Source organism: Malaclemys terrapin, chromosome 5 (assembly GCF_027887155.1).
Source record: "Malaclemys terrapin pileata isolate rMalTer1 chromosome 5, rMalTer1.hap1, whole genome shotgun sequence".
NCBI classification, from domain to species: domain Eukaryota; kingdom Metazoa; phylum Chordata; order Testudines; family Emydidae; genus Malaclemys; species Malaclemys terrapin.
The window spans coordinates 26170016-26196125 of NC_071509.1; the positions used below are offsets into that span (position 1 = coordinate 26170016).

Genomic DNA, 26110 nt, shown 5'->3' on the forward strand with positions numbered 1-26110 from the left:
CTCTTTCTGATTTCACCAGTGCCTTGCAGTATTTCATTTTTTTTTTTGAAGGTTTGTTCAGGCTGTGAATTTTCTAGTGAAATATGTTTGCAATAAGGAGTGGCAGACATAACAGATCAAGACTGGAGGATCCTCAGATAACACTGGTCTACAATTTGAGAAGTTGTCTGCTTCAGAGATAAAATGTGCTATTTATTATGTATTTTGATGTGCTGAATTCAAATATGACAATTAAAACAACTGATTGGCTACTGTTTCTAAGATATTTAAGTTTTTACATTTTATGTCTATGTATATTGTGTAGATAGTAGAGTTTTAATCATAAATTGTAAACCTAGGTCTTTTCATATGTTTATGGTTGCTTTACATGATAATATTTCACCTGTCCTGTTTATGTAACACTTTAAAAATCAGCAAAAGGGTTATATAAATAAAATTGATTATGAAACAAAAGGCAAAAAACTATTATGTACATAGTTTAGTCCTATTCAGTGTCTACTCGGCGCTTCTTGGCTTGTCTCTTGTATTCTATAAATGGAGCATCTCTTGTCACTAGTGGTCCAGCAATAGTCTGCAAGCATTGATCGGCTCCATTTGCCCTGATAGCGTTTCTCCATTGTCGCAATGTCCTGGTGAAATCGCTCTCCATGTTCGTTGCTCACTGCTCCGCAGTTCGGTGGAAAAAAATCTAGATGAGAGTGCAAAAAATGTATCTTTAGTGACATGTTGCAACCAAGGCTTTTGTATGCCTTGAGGAGGTTTTCCACCAACAACCAGTAGTTGTCTGGCTTGTTGTTTCCGAGAAAATTTATTGCCACTAACTGGAAGGCTTTCCATGCCGTCTTTTCCTTGCCACGTAGTGCATGGTCAAATGCATCATCTCGAGGAAGTTCACGAATCTGAGGACCAAGAAAGACACCTTCCTTTATCTTAGCTTCACATAACCTTGGAAATTTTCCACAGAGGTACTTGAAAGCTGCTTGTGTTTTGTCAATGGCCTTGACAAAGTTCTTCATCAGACCCAGCTTGATGTATAAGGGTGGTAACAAAATCTTCCTTGATTCAACAAGTGGTGGATGCTGAACACTTTTCCTCCCAGGCTCCAATGACTGTCGGAATGGCCAATCTTTCTTGATGTAGTGGGAATCTCTTGCACGACTATCCCATTCGCAGAGAAAACAGCAGTACTTTGTGTATCCAGTCTGCAGACCAAGCAAGAGAGCAACAACCTTCAAATCGCCACAAAGCTGCCACTGATGTTGGTCATAGTTTATGCACCTCAAAAGTTGTTTCATGTTGTCATAGGTTTCTTTCATATGGACTGCATGACCAACTGGAATTGATGGCAAAACATTGCCATTCTGCAGTAAAACAGCTTTAAGACTCGTCTTCGATGAATCAATGAACAGTCGCCACTCATCTGGATTGTGAACGATGTTGAGGGCTGCCATCACACCATCGATGTTGTTGCAGGCTACAAGATCACCTTCCATGAAGAAGAATGGGACAAGATCCTTTTGACGGTCACGGAACATGGAAACCCTAACATCACCTGCCAGGAGATTCCACTGCTGTAGTCTGGAGCCCAACAGCTCTGCCTTACTCTTGGGTAGTTCCAAATCCCTGACAAGGTCATTCAGTTCACCTTGTGTTATGAGGTGTGGTTCAGAGGAGGAGGATGGGAGAAAATGTGGGTCCTGGGACATTGATGGTTCAGGACCAGAAGTTTCATCCTCTTCCTCTTCCTCGTCTGACTCAAGTGAGAATGATTCTGGTGCATCAGGAACCAGCAGTCCTTCTCTGTGGGGTACTGGGCGTATAGCTGATGGAATGTTTGGACAATGCACAGTCCACGTTTTCTTCTTTGACACACCTTTCCCAACTGGAGGCACTATGCAGAAGTAACAATTGCTGGTATGATATGTTGGCTCTTTCCAAATCATTGGCACTGCAAAAGGCATAGATTTCCTTTTCCTGTTCAACCACTGGCGAAGATTTGTTGCACAAGTGTTGCAGCATATGTGTGGGACCCACCTCTTGTCCTGATCTCCAATTTTGCAGCCAAAATAAAGGTGATAGGCTTTCTTAACCATAGTGGTTATACTGCGCTTTTGTGATGCAAAAGTCACTTCACCACAAACATAGCAGAAGTTATCTGCACTGTTCACACAAGTACGAGGCATCTCTGCTCACTTTGGCTAAACAGAAATGTGTCCCTTTGCAAAATCAAATACTGACAAATAAGAGAGCATGACACTGTATGATTTCTAGAGCTGATATAGGGCAATTTGTTCAGCCAAGTGATGTAAGCTTCGTTATGATTACATCATCCATGACTTCTAGGAATAACATGATGCAATTCATATCATGTATGACGCAATACCAGCTTCAGATTGCATCATTCATTGTTTTGCCTAAAAAGCAAGTACTATCCAAACCCAGTCATAGATTTATTCATAGATCCAATCAAAGATGTATTTTAGTCATTTCTGGTTTAAATTGAGATCCCTTCCCTTTATAACTCACTTATCCTCCGCCACTCCCAAGTCAAGGGTCGTATATACTGACCCAATAGCATATCTTGAAAACTATACCCAATCAACAATTTTAAGCATCATTTTCGTTCTCAGTGACCCAGAATTAGTAACGTTTGACTACATTTATTTCAGAAGCATTTTGGCTGTAGAGCAGTGTAATCATAGAAGGTTTCTTAGTAACTTTACGTCAGTCTTATATTCAGTGTGTTAGTCTTCATCCATGCTGAGTTTACACTGGAAGAGCTGAAGGGATGTAGAAGATGGCTCTAAGCCATCTACTGGAGAGAGGTAAATAGTGGTGGCCCCCAGGGGTCTGTACTGGGACCAGTCCTATTCAACATATTCATAAATGATCTGGGAAAAGGGGTAAACAGTGAGGTGGCAAAATTTGCAGATGATACTGTGACCTGTGGTGCCCGGGGCAGCCCTCACTGGAAATGCCAAGGTCAGGGCAGGCTGCAAAAAGCAGAGCAGATATCCTAAGACTGGTGGGTGACACTGAAGTTATTCTCCTCAACCAGTCACAAACTGTGCTTCCGATCCCCCACACTGGTTATCAAGAAGCAAAAATGAAATCACACAGCCCCCTTTATTAAATTCCAGTTCTCTGGCTCCCAGTAGGCACCTAGGTCCAGTACAGTGAGAAGTTATTTTAAACTCTGCTTACATATACAAAAATGTTCTTCTGACCCCAAAGGGTCACCCATGTCACTAGGTCAGTATAAAGAACAGGAGTACTTGTGGCACCTTAGAGACTAACAAATTTATTAGAGCATAAGCTTTCATGGACTACAGCCCACTTCTTCAGATGCATATAGAAATAGGTCAGTATAGGTTTGGATCTTACCCAAAACACCATGCTGCCAGCCAATCCTTTAGTGCCTAAAACGCAAGGTTTATTATAAAGAGAAAAGAAAGAACAAGAAGAGAGATGTTAAATGGTAAAGCAGTCACATACATAACAAAGACTTCAAAGTCCATATATCAGGTTCCTAGCAGTATTGGTGAGTTTGCTGGCTTGAAAGTCCCTCTGGAATACATCCACAACTTGGATGGGTCATTCAGACCTTCATTAGAAGCTTCAGTTTGTAGCAAAGTTCCTCCAGAGGTAAGAAGCAGGATTGAAGACAAAATGGAGAAGATGCAGCTGCCTTTTATAGTCTTTTTGCCATGTGTCATGTGCTTCCTTTGTTTCAAATACATACTGCTCAGCATGGCTTGAAAGCCTTAGAGTTCTGTCCATAGGCATGCCCCTGCATGCCTTGCTGAGTCATTAGGTATATCCCTTGCCTTCTCTCAATGGGTCAGTTGTATAGCTGATGTCCCTTAATGGGCCATCAAGGCAGTGCTGATGCCAAACTGTCTGGGGGTGTCACCCAGAAGCATAGCACAAGTTTTGTAATACGTACATACATACATATCTATAACCCAAAATACAAAGGTGATACAAACATATAAATGAGATTATCATATTTGGCAAATAATAACATTTTTGCAGATATGGCATATCTGGCACATGACATATCTGGCACAACTTATTGCAATTTTACAATATTAATATTCATAATATCCTCAAGTGTCCCTCAGATTCCATACAGCGTCACAGATACAAAACTACTCAAGATAATTAAGTCCCAGCCAGACTGCTAAGAGATACAAAAGGATCTCTCAAAACTGGGTGACAGGGCAACAAAATGGCAGATGAAATTCAATGTTGATAAATGCAAAGTAATGAACATTGGAAAACATAATCCCAACTATACATATAAAATGCTGGGGTCTAAATTAGGTGTTACCACTGAAGTCGTTGTGGATAGTTCTCTGAAAACATCCACTCATTGTGCAGCTGCAGTCAAAAAAGCAAACAGAATGTTGGGAATCATTAAGAAAGGGATAGATAATAAAACAGAAAATATCATATTGTCTCTATATTAATCCATGGTATGCCGACATCTTGAATACTGTGTGCAGATGTAGTTGCCCCATCTCAAAAAAGATACATTGGAATTGGAAAAGGTTCAGAAAAGGGCAACAAAAATGATTAGGGATATGGAACGGCTGCCATATGAGGAGAGATTAATAAGACTGGGACTTTTCAGCTTGGAAAAGAGATGACTAAGGGGGGATATGATAGAGGTCTGTAAAATCATAACTGGTGTGGAGAAAGTAAATAAGGAAGTGTTATTAACTCCTTCTCATAACACAAGAATTAGGGGTCACCAAATGAAATTAATAGGCAGCAGATTTAAAACAAACAAAAGGAAGTATATTTCCACACAATTCACACTCTACCCGTGGAACTCCTTGCCAGAGGATGTTGTGAAGGCCAAGACTGTAACAGAGCTAAAAAAAATAGATAAATTCATGGAGGATAGGTCCATCAATGGCTATTAGCCAGGATGGGCAGGGAAAGCTGGGAATGGGCAACAAGGGATGGATGATTTGATGATTACCTGTTCTGTTCATTCCCTCTGGGGCACCTGGCATTGGCCACTGTCAGAAGACAGGATATTGAGCTAGATGGACCTTTAGTCTGACCCAGTATGGCCATTCTTATGTTATTCTGTCCCCTCTGTAGAATTGGCCAGAGGCTGAAATGGCTCTTGGCATAATTTACAGCAGCACTGAGAGTGCTCTTAGCTGTAAAGGCTACAGCCAGCCACTGCTCTAGGTGAGGATCTGGCAGAGAATCATGCATTCTGGCCTGCACCCAAGGAGGAGAGAGGTGGCAGAGAGTCAGCTTACACTGATTTTACACCAAGTGAGGGTTCCCCTATGATAAGAGGAATCCTCAGCTGCTCCTTTAGCACAGCTTTATAGTGGCTTTGTGCTACCTCAGAAGCACAAAACTCTTGTAATAGGTGCTGAGAATTTGGAACTTTATCTTTTAATCATGGCTAAACGTTACCCCATCTCAAGACCTGTTCTCAGGCCTACTTACTAGTTATGTTACTTACTAATTATTTGTATTATACAAATGCCCACAGGCAGCATAGGTCTGCATACTGTACAAACTCATAGGACAGCATGGTCCCTGCCCCTAAAAGTCTCATTTCAGACTAGGCCCAACAAGAAAATGTGACAAACAATTGGAAGGGAAACATTGGGGGGGCGGGGTAACAATAACAAGATCAGATGGTTATATGCTGCTGCACAACTTGAGGGTTCCACATCAGTTGAACAATTATATATTGCTGGAAATATAAGAATTAACAGCAGTACCAATTGAATGTTTATCAGTGAGCAATTTCCTATAGACTTTACTGAATGAATAGGTTTTCAGGAGAGATTATTGATATCTTCTCTCTTCTTTCTCTACTTTAACTGCAGCTAATCCTAAAGCTGGAAATTTTTATAAGGCTTTGATGTTGGTACATTTCATGATAAAATACACACAATATTCTGTGGAACTGAAAATCTTCAGTATAGCCCAGAAGCTTTACATATTTAAAAAAAAAAAAAAGCCAGCTTTCTAGACTCTTATGGTATTAATCCTATAACAAGTTTATGATTTAGCAAATAAACATTATTGCTATTTTATTATTCTTTTCATATCTGTATCAAGAGCGATAAACTAATATTTGCCTTTTATAGTTAGTGTTCTTATCTTAACATTTTTTTTTTAATGCTAAAGAGGTTAGTGAAAGGAAAGGATAAGGTTGTGGTGAAGACACCAGACTGGGATCTGGGTTCAATTGCTGGCTATGCCATATGTTTATGTCTACACTGCAATTGCATATAATCTTCATAGTGTAGCTAAGAATAGCATGGAAGATGTGGCTGTAGAAGCGTGATCCTAGCCCGTGCTGGGGTCTGTGCTGCTGTGTCTTCACTGCTATTTTTAGTCCTGTTGTATGGATTACAGCTGGTGCGGGTACGCCTACCTGAGCTGCCGTCACACCTGCGATTGCAGTTAGACATACCCACGTTGTTCTTGTGAGACTTTAGGGAAGTCCTTTAATTGAGCTGTGTCTCAGTTCCCACGCTTTGGCTGTCTTGTATTTAGGACTGATTTTTCAGTTCACAATTGGAGCAACAGGCAACATATAAATGCACCTTCCCACTCTTTGCTCTCAGTCTATACCTTTAGGAGATTGCTTCCCCTCACTGGCTAGAGCTTTGTGGGGGCAGAGTCAAGGCTCTGCTTGTTACTTACCCTTGCCCATTCTGCGCCCAGCTGTGGGGGAGAGGCAGTAGCAGCCCCACAGAGGCTGCTTTCCCCACCCCATGATGTGGATTGCCAGTACAAGGGACTGACCAGGGTGGGGATTGACTTATGCACTTCTGGGAGGGGAGCAAGGCAAGTCACATTCTTGTCCTCAGAATGTCCGGGGCTGGGACTGTCTCTTGCTATGTGAGTGTGTACACACCTCTCATAATTGGGTGTTGTTGTAATGCAAATACTAATAACTCACTAGTCTTCCACAGCTAGACATGAATGTCTACTGAAAATAATAATGCATCCGAAGAAGTGAGGTTTTTACCCACGAAAGCTTATGCCCAAATAAATCTGTTAGTCTTTAAGGTGCCACCAGACTTACTGAAAATAAGGTTGGTCTCATCTTAGTGAGAAAATGTTGTGTGGGGAAAACTTGTACAGAGCTTGCCTCCCCTCTACCCTTTTGAAGCCAATGTCATTAGAGTTCCTCATCTTCATGAGCTCTGGATTCACACAGAAAAATTTAAAAAATGCATATCACAAGGAAATAAATTCATTTGTCTTTTTTGAAAGGCATCACATTTGACAGCTACAAATGTGTTCATTCAAAAATTATATCTCCCAGAAGGCTATGTATATCTATTACTATCTGTAGTTTGAGTGATGAGCTCTGATTAACACCCCTCCTCCCCCCACACACATCTATTTTAATAGTTAATGAAATATTTCATTTTTTATCACTTTATGCACCGTTCTTTCATGACACCGGTTGCTTTGCTCTCTTCTTTCATTAGATGCTCAGGGCTATTGAAAACATCAAATGTTCAGCCACTCTCTACCTCTTCACGTTTGACACCTGGGATTCTCCTATCTCAGTACCTCTCTGGCAGCACTTTAAACTTGTGGCTGTTCAAGTGAGTTAAAAAATCTTTAGAACTGATATTTGCAGCAGCCTTTTCTTCGCATCTTTTCACTTTTTTATTTTCCTTCCCCTTCTGTCACCTATCTCTGTGTGCTGTCCTTTACTGCACTCTTTGTCCAACTGGAACTTTGATCTCTTTCATCAATAGATTTCCAACTGCCAATTGTGTTCATTATCTTTCATATTTTTGGTATGGTGGATTTGCTCAGTAAGATGTGGGAGACCTTTTAAACATGAATAAGATGAGCAGGAAGAGTACAGAGAGTGCAAGGCATTTTGTTTCACCTGCCTGGATCTAGAGATGCACAGACTCTCAGGTTATGAACTTTTTCTCTCATTAAATATGTACCTCAAAATAAAGGCACGTATGACCCAAGCAGTTGTAAACATTGCTCTTTTGGGGGACTCACCTGAAACTACTTGCCTTATTATTTATTAAGGTTTGTAGCTAGGTGCTAACAGTGTGCTCCCTGCTGTACAAGACACAAAGGGCTAGATTGTTCTTTCTGTCCCCAGTCCTGAGCAAAAGGGGTGGCCAAACTTACTGACCCTCTGAGCTGCGTAGGACAATCTTCAGAAGTTCCAGAGCTGGGGCACACCTGCCGGGGCTTCAGTGTTGCGGGGAGGGGGGGCTCGGAGCTTCAGCCCCATGGGAGGCACCTGCCTGGGCTCAGGGCTTCAGCTGCTTTTGCTGATGTCTCTAGCCAAGGTGCTAAAGCAGAGGTCTTTCTATGCAGAGCTAACACCTGGGAGTGAAAGGGAGGGGCCGCTGGGGGTAAGAGGGGGGATTTGCCCGGGGGTATGTGACTGAAGCTATTGGATGGGCCGAACCTTTAAATTGTGCCCCCTCCCCCCCACTCTTAGCAGGCAGCAGTCATCTCTGACAGAAGTCCCTAGCCCCACCACCCTGCCGCAGGGCAGAAGTTCCAAGCCCCACTCCCGCCGTTTGGTAGATGGAAAACGATGAGGGGGGCCTCCGGGAATCACACTTTAACTGCAAAAGAGCCGCGGTTTGGCCACCGCTGGATTATGGTACGTCCATGCTACCCCAGGAGGAGACAAGGGAGGAGTTGTGACTCAGTTCATCCCTTGTTACCCCCCATCCCTTGGATGAGGGGTAGGGGTAATAAATTACTTTGCTCCATTTTGTAGAGTAGCTCACTTCTTTCTCCCTCCCACTGTGTGCCTGCCCAATTGCTCTGTCTGGGGACTGGAGATGGGAGGTGCAAAGCTAACGCTCTCCCTTATGTTTTGTCTTCTACTAATTTGGTTGCAATTTGTACTGTTGTTACTTACAATCATATGCTAAAAAAATCTTACATTCATGTTGCTATGCAGAAAAGTACAAATACAATGCATGTTATGAGTTGATGTAGAGACACTCAAGATGAAAGGCACTGCACAGGCAGTCATTGAGGGGTAAAGCACCCATTGTCTGGGAAGTCTGATCTTTTCCGTGCTTTCTTTGTATTGCAAAGCAGCTGCACTAAGGAAGGGTTGACACAGTGCTTATGTTTTGAAGCCATGTGGTCCTAAGTGAGGCCCAGAAGCTAAGAGAGGGATGTAGAATAATGTGTTGAAGAGGAGGAGGGATTTCAGGAGACTCCAAGAAGACAGAAGCTCAGCTGCCAATTTATGATAGACCTGTAATATTTTAGCTTGTGTCTCTGTAAACATGTAGTTTGTGGCCACTTCTGTTGGAGGAAACATGACTTGTGTATCATTTTTAAATATTCAAATTACACTAAGAAAAACCCCAGACTTTGGCTAACCAATTTCTGCATCAAATGGGAAACTGACCTGGAAGGCCCCAAAATCTGATTAGCAAAGGGGCAATCCTACAGTGTTACCCTGAGATTTAAGTATCGGGGATAGCCGTGTTAGTCAGTATCCACAAAAACAACAAGGAGTCCGGTGGCACCGTAAAGACTAACAGATGTATTTGGGCATAAGCTTTCGTGGGTAAAAAACCCACTTCTTCAGATGCATGGAGTGAAAATGAGTTTATGCCCAAATACATCTGTTAGTCTGTAAGGTGCCAATGTACCGTGAGATTTAGTCACACGAAATCTGTGCACTTCAGAGATAAATTTCATACAGTGCCCTTAACACTATCCTCTTGTGTGTGTGTTTTACAAAGAATCTTTAAAGCATTCACACAGTGAAAGGTCTTGTGGTAAAGCACAAGAGGCCAGTTACTGTGAGAACAATATACCTGCAGCCGTACCTCACTGGGATGTACTCTTGTCAGATCTCACTAGCTGGTGAGTGTAGGGCTTCTTTTGCGGCACCTCAGAAGAATACTGAAAGTGGTAATGAAGAGAGAGCAGTAGGAGATGTGGAAAGTTTACAGCCCTGCAGCTGTACATTTCTATGACAACCAATTCATCACCCCTGCATTCATGACCCCACACCAGGAGTTTGGGTACAAGGTAAAGGGGCTGGCCTTGGCTGCACTGTACCCCTCTGATGTGGAAAATAGGATGAGAGATGGCTAGAAAAGAAATGTATATGAGACAAGCTCATATCTTTTGAGCAGATTAAGAACTACTAATGGGTTAAATATATGGATATTTTAAATTTAATTTTCTTACTGGGGATTTTTTTTTAATCGCAGATTATAATAGAACCTAATGTAGCATTCATAGCCTTGGCCAAGTTAGCATGACCTTTAAGTAGTGATAATCTGCCCAGTCGCTTTGAAGCGTGAAATAGACTTTGTGGGAATTACCTATTTTCTGCTGTATTTTCAAGAGAAATCAAAGATATTTTAGGTGGTTCACGTAGCGATGCCTATAGCTGATGTTGCTCGATGCATCCTATTGTAAGCATCTGAAAACGGGGTTGTATAACTTTGCCAAACTGTAACTATTTTGGGGCTGAAATGTTTCATGCTGGGATTCTGCCCAAGGCTGAATTTGTTTGGAAAATTTCAGCAAAAGTGGCTTCCTCCTTTCCAAGAATGATGCTAGAGAAAAATATTTGTTTCATCTATGTTAAAAAAAATTGCATAACTATTTTATTGAGAAACTCACGTGCTCCCCCCATGCTTTGGAGCAGTGGTACTCAGCCAGGGGTACACATACCTCTGGGGGGGACGCAGCGGTTTTCCAGGGGGTACATCAACTCGTGTAGATATTTGCTTAATTTTACAACAGGCTACATAAAAAGCACTAGTGAAGTCAGTACAAAATAAATTCCATACAATGACTTATTTATGATATATATAATACTTTGAAATGTAAGTACAGTAAATATTTATATTCCAGTTGATTTATTTTATAATTATATGGTAAAAATGAGAAAGTAAGGAACTTTTCAGTAATTGTGTGCTGTGAGACTTCTGTGTTTTTATGTCTGATTTTGTAAGCAGGTAGTTTTTAAGTGAGGTGAAACTTGGGGTACGCAAGACAAATCAGACTCCTGAAGGAGTCTGGAAAGGTGGAAAGCCACTGCTTTGGAGCATGGACATGAAATTTGGCAGAGAAGTGGCTTTGTGTCAAGAATGTGCTTTTTGCTATCCCTGTGACAATGTGCCCAATTTTGGCCAAATTATAAACCTCTACAAATCTGTTTGCATATGCTCAGTGGAGACTTGTTAGAGTTTGGCAGCTAAATTCTCTGAAGATTCCATCTACACCGAGCATGCTCCATCCCCTCATAGCTCTATGTGCTGACTAGACTGTATATGTATCAACCCCACAGAGCAACTGATCATGCTTCATCCTGGGGCTGCAGGGGCTGGACCAGAATTTTTCATACAATTGCTTCTCTCAGCAGCCAGCCAATGCTGTGGCCCTGAGTGACAGAATTCAGAGCAGGAAGATAATTCAATGCCCTTGTGTATATGATTTATGTGCAGTCTTTAATTACATGATCACAAACTATTGCACAAGCATCCTTAATTTCAGTATTTCCTAACTTTTGTGTGCTTGACTTTATAACTGTAATGTTCTTCTAACATCGTTTTATTTTTTGAGTTCGGGGAGTGGCAAGGGGGATTCACGTATGCACATAAACTCTGTGTATGTGTGTGTGTGTCTGTGTGTGTGTGTGTGTGTGTTTTGTTTCAAACCTGTTGTTTCTGCAGAATCCTATGAAGAGTAAGGGGGGAGGGATAGCTCAGTGGTTGAGCATTGGCCTGCTAAACCCAGGGTTATGAGTGGTATGAGTTCAATCCTTGAGGAGGCCACTTAGGGATCTGGGGCAAAATCAGTATTTGGTCCTGCTAGTGAAGGCAGGGGGCTGGACTTGATGACCTTTCAAGATTCCTTCCAGTTCTAGAAGATAGGATAGGAAACCATATTTGGAGAGTTAAACGTGTTTAATACTCTGAATATATGAGTGAAATAAGGTCATTGGCACCATCTAATTCCATGGGGATTGGCGTGCACCGATTGTACAACTGACTGTAGTATTTGCAAAGAGACCAAGGACTGAATGTTATAGAGCTTGAACTAGCCCCTTCCCTTCAGTTGAGACATGGTTGGTGCCAATTCTGTACCTGTTCAGTGGATAAATGGAGGAATTTGCTTTCAGGTCCTGTTGATCAACTACTTTTCGCAAACACTAAAATCTTTTTTTTTTAATTTAAAAATGAAGACTTGCTTGAGGAACAGGCTGAACAGTTTGTAGGATTTAATATTTAGGCTCCTTGAGGTAAAACAGCTGCATTTTATTATTACAGTAAACATGTTGCAAACTTTTCCAGGGTCTCCGCTTTCTCATTTGAAACTTATCAAAGATTTAGCTTGAAGAACCAATCAAACCAGTAATTTGCCATAACTGGAAAAAATGTTTATTATTTGCAATACATTTTATTTTCATTTTGGTTTGATTTTTATATCAGTCACACTTAACCAGATTTAAGCTGCAAATATGTGTTCAAGACTTACATCGTCAATCACGTAGAAGTGATAGTATATTAAAATCTACTTATAGTCTGTGTGCAAAAGCATACAGTGCTATCTTTTCATGCAAAGTGGCATGCAAGGGCAAGAAATCCATTTCTCTAATACTGAATTGACTTTCAACGAGTGCAGGAATGGCAGAGGCAGGGCATTTAGAAAAGATATATGCTGTAAAAGATAATTGTCCTTCTGAATTAATTAACTCCAGTGACAAATGAGTGTCTCTTCACATGCAGCATGATATTTATTGCCTATTGCCTTTTGTAGAAAATATTATTTGTCTCTGTGTTGCTAATCTCTTTTCTGGAACTAGATTAATTTCCATGTGAAAGAGATAATGGCTATATTAATTTGTTTTATCAACAACTAATCAAAACACATGCTTTTTTTTTTTCCTGTGGTGCTTTCAGAGACGCGTAAATACTTCAGGCAAGATCTGTATTACTGTGGGTGGATAGTGAGTTTGGAACCATTTCATAAAGTCTGTGCAGTTTACACTCTCTAAAATATTTGATCTGCTAGGAATGTATTTCTCTTCAGAGCATTCATTTGTAGGATGTTTTTGTTTGCTTTTAATCTGAGAGATATGTTAATGTTTTAAAAATATCTTTCTTTCATTTCTCTTTTCCTCTCTATTATTGACTACTAATGGAAATCTAAAAATAGTAAGATTCCATTAAAGGTACGCTATTAAAATTGACTCACTCTGACAAATTTGTGTTATTATTGTTAGACTAATACTGTGCGATCTTCCTGCTCTGCTCTGAATGCCATTCAGTAGTATAAAATCTAATGGTGCTAGTTAACTTTTTTTTGTGATGGGAACTGTGTGTCATCTGAAGCCCTAAGCACTCCTAACTATATTTTACAGCTTGAAGGTAGCAAACCTGACCCGTGCAGATGCTGATCTGGAAGCATATCGAATGCAGATGTGTAAAGAGGTGATTGCCATGTTGATGAAGAACATGGTTTTCAGACACAATCTCTCTCCTAATGTGGAGAAAAGGATGGGTTCAATTCTCAAAAAGCAGTTTTTTGCAATGGAGAATGAAGTTCAGGAGGAGTATACAAGGAAGATGGTGGCTTTAACTGCCGAATGTAATCTAGAGACTAGGAAGGAAATGGAGGTTCAGCACCAACGAGAGAGAGCTGCAAATGATGAGGCTGAAGAATTAATCAAGCGATTGAATGAGAAGGTAAATCAGGTATGAAAGTAACATAACAATTTGTATGAAATGTTATTTTTTTCCGGTGGTTTCTCTTTTAGACTGTAATGGTCACACTGTTTTTATTTTCTTGCTATTGCAGCTGCCTAGTGAGAATGCCAGTAGTCTTTGTACATTTCACCCCTGTTTACTTAAAAAAGAAAAACCCCAAATTAATGTTTCATATTTGTCAAACCTCATCACTTCGATTAAGAAGATGGCTCAGAAGGAGTAACCAACACAATTCATTATTTGCCACTGGTGCTGCACTTCCTGCATGAACGTGTATATCTACGTATTACATGTAATATTGCTGCTGTTCAAGCTGCCTATTTTTCAGTGAGTTGTAGAGACAAAATAATTCATATTAGGAATATATTCCCACAGACCAAGATGTGCAAACTTCCACCAGAGTGTCTTAAATTTTTGTCACATGCTTGCATAAGCAACAACAACAAAAAAATCATGTTTTATTTGAATGCACTGTACTTGTTGTTGTTTAGTGCTTTTATGGTAATTAATAACACAGATTTTTTGCAGAAATGATGGTTGCTGTGGTAAAAATGACCCACCAAAGATAATAGCAGTGTGTAGGGGTTGGTGGGAAAGGGTTTGATGCAAGGCCTATTGTATGGAGGAGCATTGAATGAGGATGCAGGGTGGTGCAGACCTGTTGAGCTCTTCCATAGGAACAAATATGTATCTGAGCTGGGACTCTTGCAAGGGTTCACTTGTCATTTTGACATATTTACACCAGCAGGCAGAAGGACTCAGCTGAAATTTGCTGGCTCTGCCTCTCGTTGAAGCTGACCCAGCTACCTTTCCAACATTGTACTTTTTCTAGTGTTTTGTCCAGTTTGGTTTTAGAAGTCCCAAGTGATGGGAGCCACTAAGAGATCCTGGATTGACGCTGGGGAGAGAATTCAAAGCCAGACCCTTGAGCTTTTGTGCTGATCCATTTATCTCCTTCCTCCCTCCTCCCCCCTTAACTGTTGGGCTCTTTACACTCATAGAAGCAGAGAAAAGTGGACTAAAATCTATGAAAGAATCCTTACCAGCTTTAGAGATACTATATTTCATGTCGTTCCACTTTTCCTCTGGAATGTGGAGGAAAGTGGCATTGCTGGGGAATAAAATGCAGCAATCCAAAATGGAGAAATGTGGGTGAGAGACCAGATACAGAAGGGAGAAGGTTGGTGTGCCAATATAGACCTTAGCTAAGATAGGAAACATGAGGTTAGTTGGATGGGATCAGCCCTCCTTCTGTTCTCTCTCACACTGTAAGTTTGTCTCTTGGTTCAGACGATGGCTAAAAATCTAAGGGTGGTGTTTTTCAGAAGTGCTCAGCTTGGCTTAACTGCTGGGAGCAGAGTGAGGCCTGTGCTGAGTGCCTATGAAAATCCCACTCTAAAATGTTTACCATTTTCCTACTATTCCATGGGTGTGGGAGGAAGCAGGCCTTGGATTTTATTTCTGATGTGTATTCTTGGCTGAGGCTTGAGTATCTCCCAGAGCAGCCACTAGTAATTTAAAAAAAAAAAAATTAATGGAGATATCCCATCTCTTAGAACTGGAAGGGACCTTGAAAGGTCATTGAGTCCAGCCCCCTGGCTTCACTAGCAGGACCAAGTACTGATTTTGCCCCAGCTTCCTAAGTGGCCCCTTCAAGGATTGAACTCACAACCCTGGATTTAGCAGGCCACTGCTCAAACCACTGAGTTATTCCTCCCCCCAATTTTTGAACTGAACTCTCAGATGTGGCTCTTAAAGGGCGTCCCCGTTTCCTTTCTTATCTGGTGCATATTTTGATTGATTGATTGATTGATTAATTCAGACAATAAAATTTGCCCCCCGCCATTGATTTTAATGGGGGCACATTTTCACAAAAATGTCTCTGGGTTACACTGTTGTGGTAATGGGGTTTTGCTTGTCTAAACAAAGGCTCTCAATATCCAAAACTATTTTGTACTTTAATGACAAATTGTGCGGGGCAGGAAACCTGGGCAGTTCTCAAGGTTGAGTCATACATTTAAGCATGTAATTGCATGTTTCAATTATTTAGTTGTATGCAGGGTTGTTGTAGCCATGTTAGGCCCAGGATATTAGAGAGACAAGGTAGGTGAGGTGATATCTTTTATTGGACCAACTTTTGTGGGTCAGAGAAACAAGCTTTCTAGTTTACACAGAGCTCTTATTCAGGTCTGGGAAAGGTACTGAGGCCGTGGCTACACTCGAAACTTCAAAGCAGTGCTGCGGGAGTGCTCCCACGGCAGCGCTTTGAAGTGCGAGTGTGGTCACGCACCAGCGCTGGGAGAGAGGTCTTCCAGCACTGCAGATACTTCACCTCCGTGAGGGGATTAGTTTACAGCGCTGTGGCACTGTTTACACTGGTGCTTTACAGCGCTGTAACTTGCTGCGCTCAGGGGGGTGTTATTTCACACCCCTGAGCGAGAAAGTTGCAGCGCTATAAAGCGCCAGGGTAGCCATAGCCTTAAAGTGCCACAGCTAAATACAAGATGGAACAGATTGTTTAGGATAAGTAGTTAACACATAATTTCAAGGGATTATTCAAGGTGAAGTGACCCATTGACAGCCCTCCAGTCAGGAGGGGGGAAAGCAGCTGGGGGTTGGAGGTTTTAGTGGGTTATACATTGTTGTAATATGTCATACATCCAGTGTCCCTATTCCATCCTTCTTTGTTAGTGTCTAACAACGTTATGAATTTAAGCTCCCAGAGTCGTCTTTTGAAGTTGTGCAGATTTCCTTTGAGAATGAGAACTGAGAGGTCGGATATTGAGTGATTGTTTTGTGAAAAGTGTTCACCACAGGTGATAGGGTGGTTTTGACTTCTATCACTTTCCTGTGTGAGTTCACTGGAGAGAGTAGTGGTTGTCTGGTTTTACCCATATTATTATTGGGGCATTTACTGCACTGGATGAGATACACTTTTCCTTGAATGGTCCCTTGAAAGATGTTAACTATTTATGTTAAACAATCTGTTCCACCTTGTATTTAGCTGTGAGACTCTTGAGTGTTTCCCAAACCGGAAGAAGTGCTGTGGTGGCTGGAAAGCTTTTCTCTCTGACCAACAGAAGTTGGTCCAATAAAAGATAATACCACATCCACCTTGTCAACCTGTTTAGTTGTCATTCAAATTCTAATTGAACAGTTGCTCGCTAATTCAGTTTTTAAGTTTTTCTACCTTTTAACAAGTGTACAAGGAGCATCAGATATATTCCACTACATCTACCAGGATTTCTGGTTTTAGAAAGATTGGCCCTGATTCTGAATGGAACCTAAAAGAACAGACCCCTGCATCTCTTCCAAGTTCCAGTGATTTCAGTGGGATCTGCATTGAAATCTGTGCAGTGGTCCATGCCAATGGATTCCATTGTTACTCCAGGACCACAAAGGGGCACAAGCAGAGAATTTTTTTTCTTTTCTTGTGCCATTACATCTAGCCAAAAATTTGTGTGTGTGTTTAAATCTATAACTCATTTGGATTGAAAAGTAAGGTATCATTTGTTCATTTTCACCCAACAAATTACTGTGAGAAATTTTGATTCTTTTGACAACATTTGCGTTGTAAGCTTTGGAGATGTCTTTACATTGCTAATAAGGCACAAGCAAAACCCAAGGGTCTTTATTTTTCAGAAACATGAATACCAGAGTTACGTATCTGACTAATGAACAGGAAGGGAGTCGTGATGCTCTCCTTGTCCCATAATCTATATCAAGCTTTACCCCAAACAACAGATATATTCAAAATGCATATTAATATTTTATTATGTATTATAGCTAGCTTGTGTCTAGATCAGTGTTTCTCAAACTTCATTGCATCGTGACCCCCTTCTGACAACAAAAATTACTACATGACCTCAGGAATGGGGACCAAAGCCTGAGCTCACTGCCCGAGGTTGAGGGGCCCAAAGCCCAAGGCCCACTGCCCCAGGCAGGAGGGCCAAAGCAGAAACCCAAGGGCTTCAGCCTCAGGCAGAGGGCATGTAACCTGAGCCCTGCTGCCCAGGGCTGACACCCTTGGGCTTCATCTTCAGCCCCAGGTGATGGGGCTCGGGCTTCAGCCCCGAGCCCCAACAAGTCTAATACCAGCCCTGGTGACCCTGTTAAAACAGGTTGTGATCCACTTTGTGGTCCTGACCCAGTTTTGAGAAACCCTGATCTAGATGCATCCCTTGCCAATATTCGCATAGTCTATATTGTCCTTTATAGGAGCTACAATATTATTTTTGTTTAGCTTAAAAAAAAAATTTCTTGCTTTTCTTTTTTTTTTTGGAGTGGAGTTTGGTGTGATCATTATTTTGTTTGCTCCCTTGATTTTTGTGCATCAGCATATGGTAGCTTTGGAACCACTTACCTTGCCACATTCAGCTTTAAAGGTTCGATCCTACGCCCTCTGAAGCCAGTGGCAAATCTTCCAGGGAGTTCAGTGCCATAGGATTAAAACATATAGGCAAAATTCACTTTTTGCCAAGTTTTCACAGAGTAAATAAACCCACTGTTGTGTGTGGAAGAGTAGAAGTGTTGATTTGAGTAATTTGAAAAGGATTAAAAACAACAGTTGCAAAGCCCTAAGCCCTGCTTCTTGCCAGCACAGGAGGAAAACAAAGATGTCAGTTTTGTGGTTTTTGTGTTTGTTTTTTAAATCTTGGATGGCACACAGGTACTATTTTGATACTGTAGTGATGGATATCCTGCCATTATTAGAACTTGGATTCCCAGACTGAACATTTGCGAGATACATTGTACTCTCTCTACTGGCTGATGAATGGTAGTGCACTACATTTATGGTCTAAGGCTCCAGCCTCGCCAAAGATTTAAGCATATGCTTGGCTGCACAAACTGCAAGAAGCCCCATTGAAGTTAATGTATATGCTACTTTATTAGTTAAAAACTTTTTAAGGATTGCAGTAGAATTTTATAAGTAATTTTATAGGATACTTCTTCAGTTCCGAAAAGTCTTCATTATGCTTTGGCAATGTGATCTTGGTTATTAGTTAACTATGTGTAACCCTTTGTGTTATGGATAGATGAACAACTTCATCTTCTAGCATTGGCTTTTCTGTTGAATATTGAAAATATGATTTAATGTTAATATTATTTTATTTCAAAACAGCTGCTCATTTCAGATCACTTAAAGAGGAATGAGCATAGTATGCATTGAATACATGTGATCTTGTTGCAATCCTTAGTCTCAGTAATATTGATACTTTTAAAATATATTAAACACTGGTAATCATTTGGGTTTGCGTGTTTTTGTTTTTTGTCCTCTTCCAGTCTGCTATAGAATACAGGTGTCTTCTGGAAAAAATTCACAAACTTGAGCAGAACCACATGAAGAGGTTCCTTTTGGTGAGACAGGAGGAGTACTTTGCAAAAGCTTATCGACAGCTGGCTATTTTCCAGAGAACAGAGCTCCATAATGTCTTTTTTACTCAGATAAAAAATGCCATTTTCAAGGGAGAATTGAAGTTAGAAGCAGCCAAAGCACTAGTGCAGGATTACTCTAAAATACAGGTAATGACATAAATATTCCACTCTTAACTTCCCAACAGAGAGCCATCACATAGTAATGTTTGTGAAATGTTTCTGTAATTTTCTCCACTTGTAGAGCTTGTGATGTTGCACTCTATATGATTTTATAAAAATATGCTGATGAGTGTGAATATAACGTAACTAAAATATGCTTCATCCAAAAGGTTTCTTGTAAGGTATCCTTACAAAGCTTATAATCTACTGAGTGTGGTCATCCTATTTGTATAAATGTATCACTCTTGTATCTGAACTAGAAATATGAAGTATAACTCAGAGGGTCTATCGTAATTATACAAAGTGTGGGCCATTAATGGTGGTTTGGAATCTTGATGGCTCTAGGGTGACCAGATGTCCCGATTTTATAGGGACAGTCCCGATTTTTGGGTCTTTTTCTTATATAGGCTCCTATTACCCCCCACCCCTGTCCCAATTTTTCACATTTGCTGTCTGGTCACCCTAGATGGCTCTCATCAGCCAGGACAATTGACTGTGGATGACTCTGTTTGCAGGCAGGCCTTCCTGTGAGTCAGCCTGGGAGGAATAAAGGCTTGGAGTCTCACAGGAAATGTGACTGTCACCTGGTACTGAAATCCATCCTAAACCTGGAGCAGTTCCTTTAGAGGGGGGGAGAGGGGGAAAGACCCAGAGAGACAAAAGATTCCTGCCTTGTGCCAAAGCTATTGAAGTGGTGGAACAGAACAAAGGGGGCTGCAATCATGAGAAATCCCCTAGCTACCACCTGAGCAGGAACAAGGGCTGTACGAAGGGAAAGGATTGTACCGAGACTAGGAAGGCGTCCAGTCTGTGATAGAAGCTTATTGAAACATCTCTGAGGGTGAGATTTTTATGTGTATTCAGTTTTGTTACTGTATCAGGTTTAGACTTGCATGTTTTATTTTATTTTGCTTGGTAATTCACTTTGTTCTGTCTGCTATTACTTGGAACCACTTAAATCCTACTTTCTGTATTTAGTAAAATCACTTTTTACTTATTAATTAACCCAGAGTATGTATTAATACCGGGGGGGGGCGGGGGGGAACAGCTGTGCATATCTCTCTATCAGTGTTATAGAGGGCTGATAGATTCATTCAATTTATGAATTTACCCTGTATAAGCTTTATACAGGGTAAAACGGATTTATTTGGGGTTTGGACCCCATTGGGAGTTGAGCATTTGAGTGTTAAAGACAGGAACACTTCTTAAACTGCTTTCAGTTTCAGCCTACAGCTGTTAGGGGACGTGGTTCAGACCTGAGTCTGGGTTTGCAGCAGGCTAGCAGGTCTGGCTCAAACCAGGCAGGGCACTGAAGTCCCAAGCTGCCAGGGCAAGAAAGCAGGGGCAGAAGTAATCTTGGCACATCAGTTGGCAGCCCCAAAGGGGTTTCTGTGATCCAACCCGTCACAGAGCTTTGCTGTGTTATCACTTTTAAACTGATTGACAGTAGAAATAAGATGCAAAACTACAGCCCCTTAATTTTGAAAATTTAAAGTCTAGACAAAAATTATTAATGCATGTACATAACTATCCCCAATAATGATAGGAGTTGTGCATGTTCACTCAGGCAGTCTGTACCGGCTAATTGGGTTTTACGTTACAAATCTGAATAAAACTTGGCCTGTTTTTAAAACTCATGAGTAAAATCTTCAAAGGTTCTTAAGTGACTTAGACCCTTAGATTTAGGATCCTAAGTCACATAGGCACTTTTGGAAATTTCACACTCTATCTTAAAGTGAAAATTGCTCTAGGGAAAGATTTTTTTTTTAAAGAGCATGGCTCTGCATATGCTTTCTACTGAGCATAGAGCTTACTACCCTTGGGCCCCAGTTCAGCAAGCATGTGCCTAGTTTAGGCACATGAGTAGTCCTGCTAAAGTCAACAGGACTGGTCGTGCACTTAAATTTAGGGACGTGCTTCAAGTGCACCTCTACCCCGATATAACGCTGTCCTTGGGAGCCAAAAAAATCTTACCGCATTATAGGTGAAACCGCGTTATATCAAACTTGCTTTGATCCACCGGAGTGCGCAGCCCTGCCCTCTCCCCCTCCCCCGGAGCGCTGCTTTACTGCGTTATATCCAAATTCGTGTTATATCGGGGTGGAGGTGTATCTTGTTGATAGGACCCTGAGTAGTCTCATTGACCTCCATGGGCTACTCTGGGTAGTAAGCACTGTGCTCAGTAGCGGGCTGTTCAGGCCCGAAGATCAACAAACTGTGTTAGACTGATGCAACTGTAATAACTTGACATAATCATCTAATTTAAAATACTTGTAACTAGCTTGTATGGAAGTTCATTGTTGTTTTTCATTTGTAAAGGCTGTTTAATATTATTCTTCTAATGCACAAAACTGGTCTAAATAGCACTCTCTCAGATGTTAGTTAAAATGAACATAACTTTTAATTAGACATATGTGTTCACATTCTTTCCTATAGGAGGACATTGAAGAGCTAATGGATTTTTTGCAGGCTAATAAGAAGTATCATCTGAGTAAAAGATTTGCGTACAGAGAGTACCTAATAAATAATATACATTTATGGGATTCCCAAGCCTCTTCTCTCTTGAACACAGCAGCAAGCCAGATAACAAGTCTCATTAACAAGACGGAAAGGTAAATATAATCTCTATTTTAACTATTTCTGGTGTCTCCACTCCTATGTTATCTGAGTGACATATGGTACTCTTCAAAAATATTTTTAGCTATCCCTAATAAAGGTTAATTAATAGAATTTAAAAGTTTACTGAGAAGATTTATTATTTTTAAAATAATTCAATAGAATATTTAGTAGCTACCATATTGGTTATTCAGCATCATAGTGTAATATACTGTCTTTGGCCCTGGTCCCACAACACAGAAATACTGCTGTCCCACATACCCAGTTAGAGCCTATTGACTTCAGTGAAGCTCTGTTTCTGTGCTGAATGTTACAGGATCAGGGTCATTGTGTGTGAGTGACTAATATTGCCCTCTGGTAGCAGCCCCACTGAGAGAATAAGGTAATTTCTACTAATATTAGTGGCTAGAGAGATTCTTTAGCCCAAGTATCAGAGGGGTAGCTGTGTTAGTCTGGATTAGTTTAGGACTCTCTGTAGCTCAAGTGGTAGAAGCATGTGCTTTTGGAGCTTTAGTCAAGGGTTCTAGTCCCAACCCTTGTGTGTGATCTAGACCTGAACTATGCGTTGCTGTGAATGTGTTCAAATAAGATCTTGGTTATTTTCTTTTCTCCCAGCCTCAATCCATGTCATACAAATACATGTCCAAGAGAACGACTTCCATGTTTGATTTTAATATGTGATTTGCTTAACTGGATCATTTAGTTTTAGATTAATGCAGCGTCTTATGAGTAGTCTCAAAACTTGCCTCACAAATAAAGTGTTTCGGACAATTTCCTTGACTGATGGGAACATGTACTGTTGACTAATTAACAGATGCCCAGATTCTGCTGCTGAAAGATTATGGCTCCCACTGAAGCTAGCAAGAGTTTGGGGCTGATTATAGATCCTTTACTTACTCAGATAGTACTCATCCATGTAAATAGCCCATTTAAGTCAATGGGAATACTGTTGTTAAGAATTACTGAACAGGGCCCTATGTGCATGAAAATCTAGACCTAGATGAAAAGTCTAACGCCGATTCACTTCTAAATTTAGCATTTAGGGTGAGGAGCTGGATATATGGTCTCAAATTGGCATGCATAAAAGTTTTCCAAAGGAAAGATGGTCTCCACAGTTGACTGAGCTTATAAATAATATAATTGGTATAGATCTTTATTAGCAGAGAAGCCACATGCTGCTGGGAATATTAAAGAATAAATGTTGGCTAAAGTAATAAGTAAAAATGAATTGCAGAAAAATATTTATTTATCTGCTTTGGGATATTTCTTTTAGATCATATAGGCTCTGGGCTGATTCAGATATTGTATTTGAGGATACTGTAGAAATATCCCTGAAGGTAATATGGAGACATAAAAATGATGAAATGGTGCTGGTGAAATGAGCAGTTAAAATTACGTGACAATATAGAACGGTTTGAGGGAAAACTCTAGCTAGTACCAAGAGAGCTGCAGCATCTGCTAGCCTGGCGTGTGGCGAAACGACTGAAGAGTATGCCAGGAAAGTAGAATGTGTCAGTGTGCAGGAAAGCAAATTACTAATTTTTCTGTTGATCTTGTGCCCATATCTTTCTTTATATATTTTAGACATCTATATTGGAGCCAGTTGTCAGTCATATGGGTGCCATGAATTACAGAAACAAATATAAAAAAGAAGAACAGGAGTACTTGTGGCACCGTAGAGACTAACAAATTTATTAGAGCATAAGCTTTCGTGGACTACAGCCCACTTCTTCGGCTACAGTGGGCTGTAGTCCACGAAAGCTTATGCTCTAATAAATTTGTTAGTCTCTAAGGTGCCACAAGTACTCCTGTTCTTCTTTTTGCGGATACAGACTAACACGGCTGCTACTCTGAAACCTGTCAGAAACAAATATAAAATAGATTAATATAATCCAAACTTCTCAGCCAGTAACAGGACCATATAGACATCTTACTATTTAAATTGTTTTCTTTCCTGCTATTGTTCTCAATTGAAAGGTACAAATAATAGAAGATTTAGAGTAGGGCTGTGTGGCAGGGCAGGGGTGTGAAACCCCTTGAATGCCCTGCTAAAATGCTGGCTAAGCCCTGCTTTCGGGCAGAGAGGCCAGGGGCAGAGGCTCAAAGCAGCCAGCAGGGAGCCCAGCTGCAGGCCCTAATGAGGTCTGGCTCACTGCAATAGACTGAGCTAAGCAGCGACAGCTGGGCTGAAGGCTGGGCGGGCTCTAAAAGCCCAGAACAAAACTCAGTTGGGCGGCTAGCCTAGGAGGGGACAGGCGGCTACATCTCTGTCTCCTCACCAGAGGAAGGGAGCCTCAAGGGCCAAGAGACCCTGGAATGGGTTAGAAAGGGGATAACTGTTGGGGGATAAAGGGGACTGCACGGTGGCACTGTAAAATAAAGCACAAGGGTGAAACACCAGAAGAAGGCATGAGAACTCTTATTTTACCAGCCTAAGCACAGGGCACAAAGCGAGAAAGTGGAAACCTGTGCGGACCCTGTGACAGGCTGTCAAACAATTAAAAAAATAAATCCCAATTAATCATGGTTTTAATTGCACTGTTAAACAATAATAGAATAACATCTATTTAAATATTTTTGGATATTTTCTATATTTTCAAAGATAGACTCAGGGCACTGGACTTCAGCTCTGCTCGGGGCTCAGGGCTCCAGTCCCGCTCCGGGCTCCAGGCTCCAGTCCCATATGGGGCTCAGGGCTTCAGCTCCCCCTCGGGGTGCGGGGCTCCAGCCCAGCACTTCAGCCCCCCTGTGGAGCTACACGCTGGGGCTTCAGCCTCCCCTCCCTCCCACCGCCGCCGATGCCTCTCTCCCCATCCAGAGGAATGCGATTAATGCGTGAACAAATAATGCGTTAATTTTGTTTTCAGTTCATCACAGGCATTAACTGTAATTGATCGACAGCCTTAGTTTAGAGGCCCAAAGGAAGACCGATATGCGGTACCAGAGATCATGTTCTGTATCTGCAGGTAGTGCAAAACTCACGGCGCTTCATTAGAGACTGGATAACTGTTCTTTGACAGCCAAGTAGCTTACCTTATTTTTGTAACCTTTTGCTCTTCTATTTAGCCACCTATTGTAGTAGCTGTCACTTGTTGAGTCATGACTACCATTAGACTGTTGAGCAAGGACAGTCTTCCTATATGCCTGTACTCTGCTTTGCATGTTTTGGGTGCTACTATAATGTATGTGCAACTACGTGGCCAAAACCAATCTTACCACCGCCTATGTAATATAATGAAGATTCCACTTCTGCAGCCTGTAACTTCCATCATTTCACATCACTTTCAAAACAGATTATGCTTTTGGTCTCCTTGAGAAAAGTTCTTTGGTTGTTCTGCAGACATTGTTACTTTGGGAAGGCCCTTAATGAGAAGCTGTAATTGAATAGGCCATTGGGCAGATTTAATCATGAATCCATAGGAGCCGATTACTAAAATGAAGGAAGAACTGGGGTTTATTAAACTGGAAAAGTAGCTTTAGTTCATTGTTTAATAACTGATATTGAACTTGAGTTGCAAAATAAAAAAAAATCAATGACTAGAAAAGAGAGAGAGGAGAGTTACAAGAAAAAAAATCTCAGTAGTTGAAAGGCAAGGCCTGGGTAGCTTTTGGTGATGTTACAGTGTGACATTCACTTACACAAAAAACTGCAGCACTAACATGAGCAATTAGAAAATCCTAGTGTAAAACAACGCTTTTCTCTCTTTAACTTCGCGTGCTATTCATTGCCTATAATATTCAGAGGGGTAAGGAAGAATTTACAAATTGGGTGAGGGATGCAGTTCTACTTTCAAGAGAAATCTTGTGATTGTGTTTCTTACAACACAATTAGTTTTGCACCCAGATCTACAAACAATATCAGCAAATGGCTTTTCCTCTCACCAGGTAAGTAATAGGAAGGTTGGATGGAGGATTCCCCAGATTTTTTTTCATAGTTTCAAATTTTAAACTAAATTCTGCAAAGTTAGAGACACTTGCAAAACAAAGTGACATTACTCTGTTATCTTGTGTGACCCTGCTATAGCTTCAGAACACGCCCCCCCGCACACAAGATGTTTGCTTCCCTCCCCCTCCCCCCCCCCCCAAGATGTTTGCTTTCAGAAGATTGGCAAGACCTGTGTGCTATTTTTTCATTCCCTGGATGTTGATATTGTAAAACTACACAATGTAGTATTTCAAAACATTCTCCAGAGTTAGGCAAAGCTGAGAATCAT

The 26110-nt window shown here is 41.0% G+C and overlaps 1 protein-coding gene across 4 annotated transcripts in view; it reads left to right on the top strand.

The window, feature by feature from the left end:
- Positions 1-26110, top strand: part of EVC2 (EvC ciliary complex subunit 2) — a 162459-nt gene that overhangs the window by 63478 nt on the left and 72871 nt on the right. For 2 of the 4 annotated variants that reach the window (XM_054029013.1, XM_054029014.1), the window contains exons 10-12: positions 13400-13733; positions 19029-19268; positions 21717-21892. In XM_054029013.1, the coding sequence (XP_053884988.1) occupies positions 13400-13733; positions 19029-19268; positions 21717-21892 (750 nt within the window). The remainder of the gene's footprint in view (positions 1-13399; positions 13734-19028; positions 19269-21716; positions 21893-26110) is intronic. The other 2 variants (XM_054029015.1, XM_054029016.1) reach the window with 1 other exon arrangement.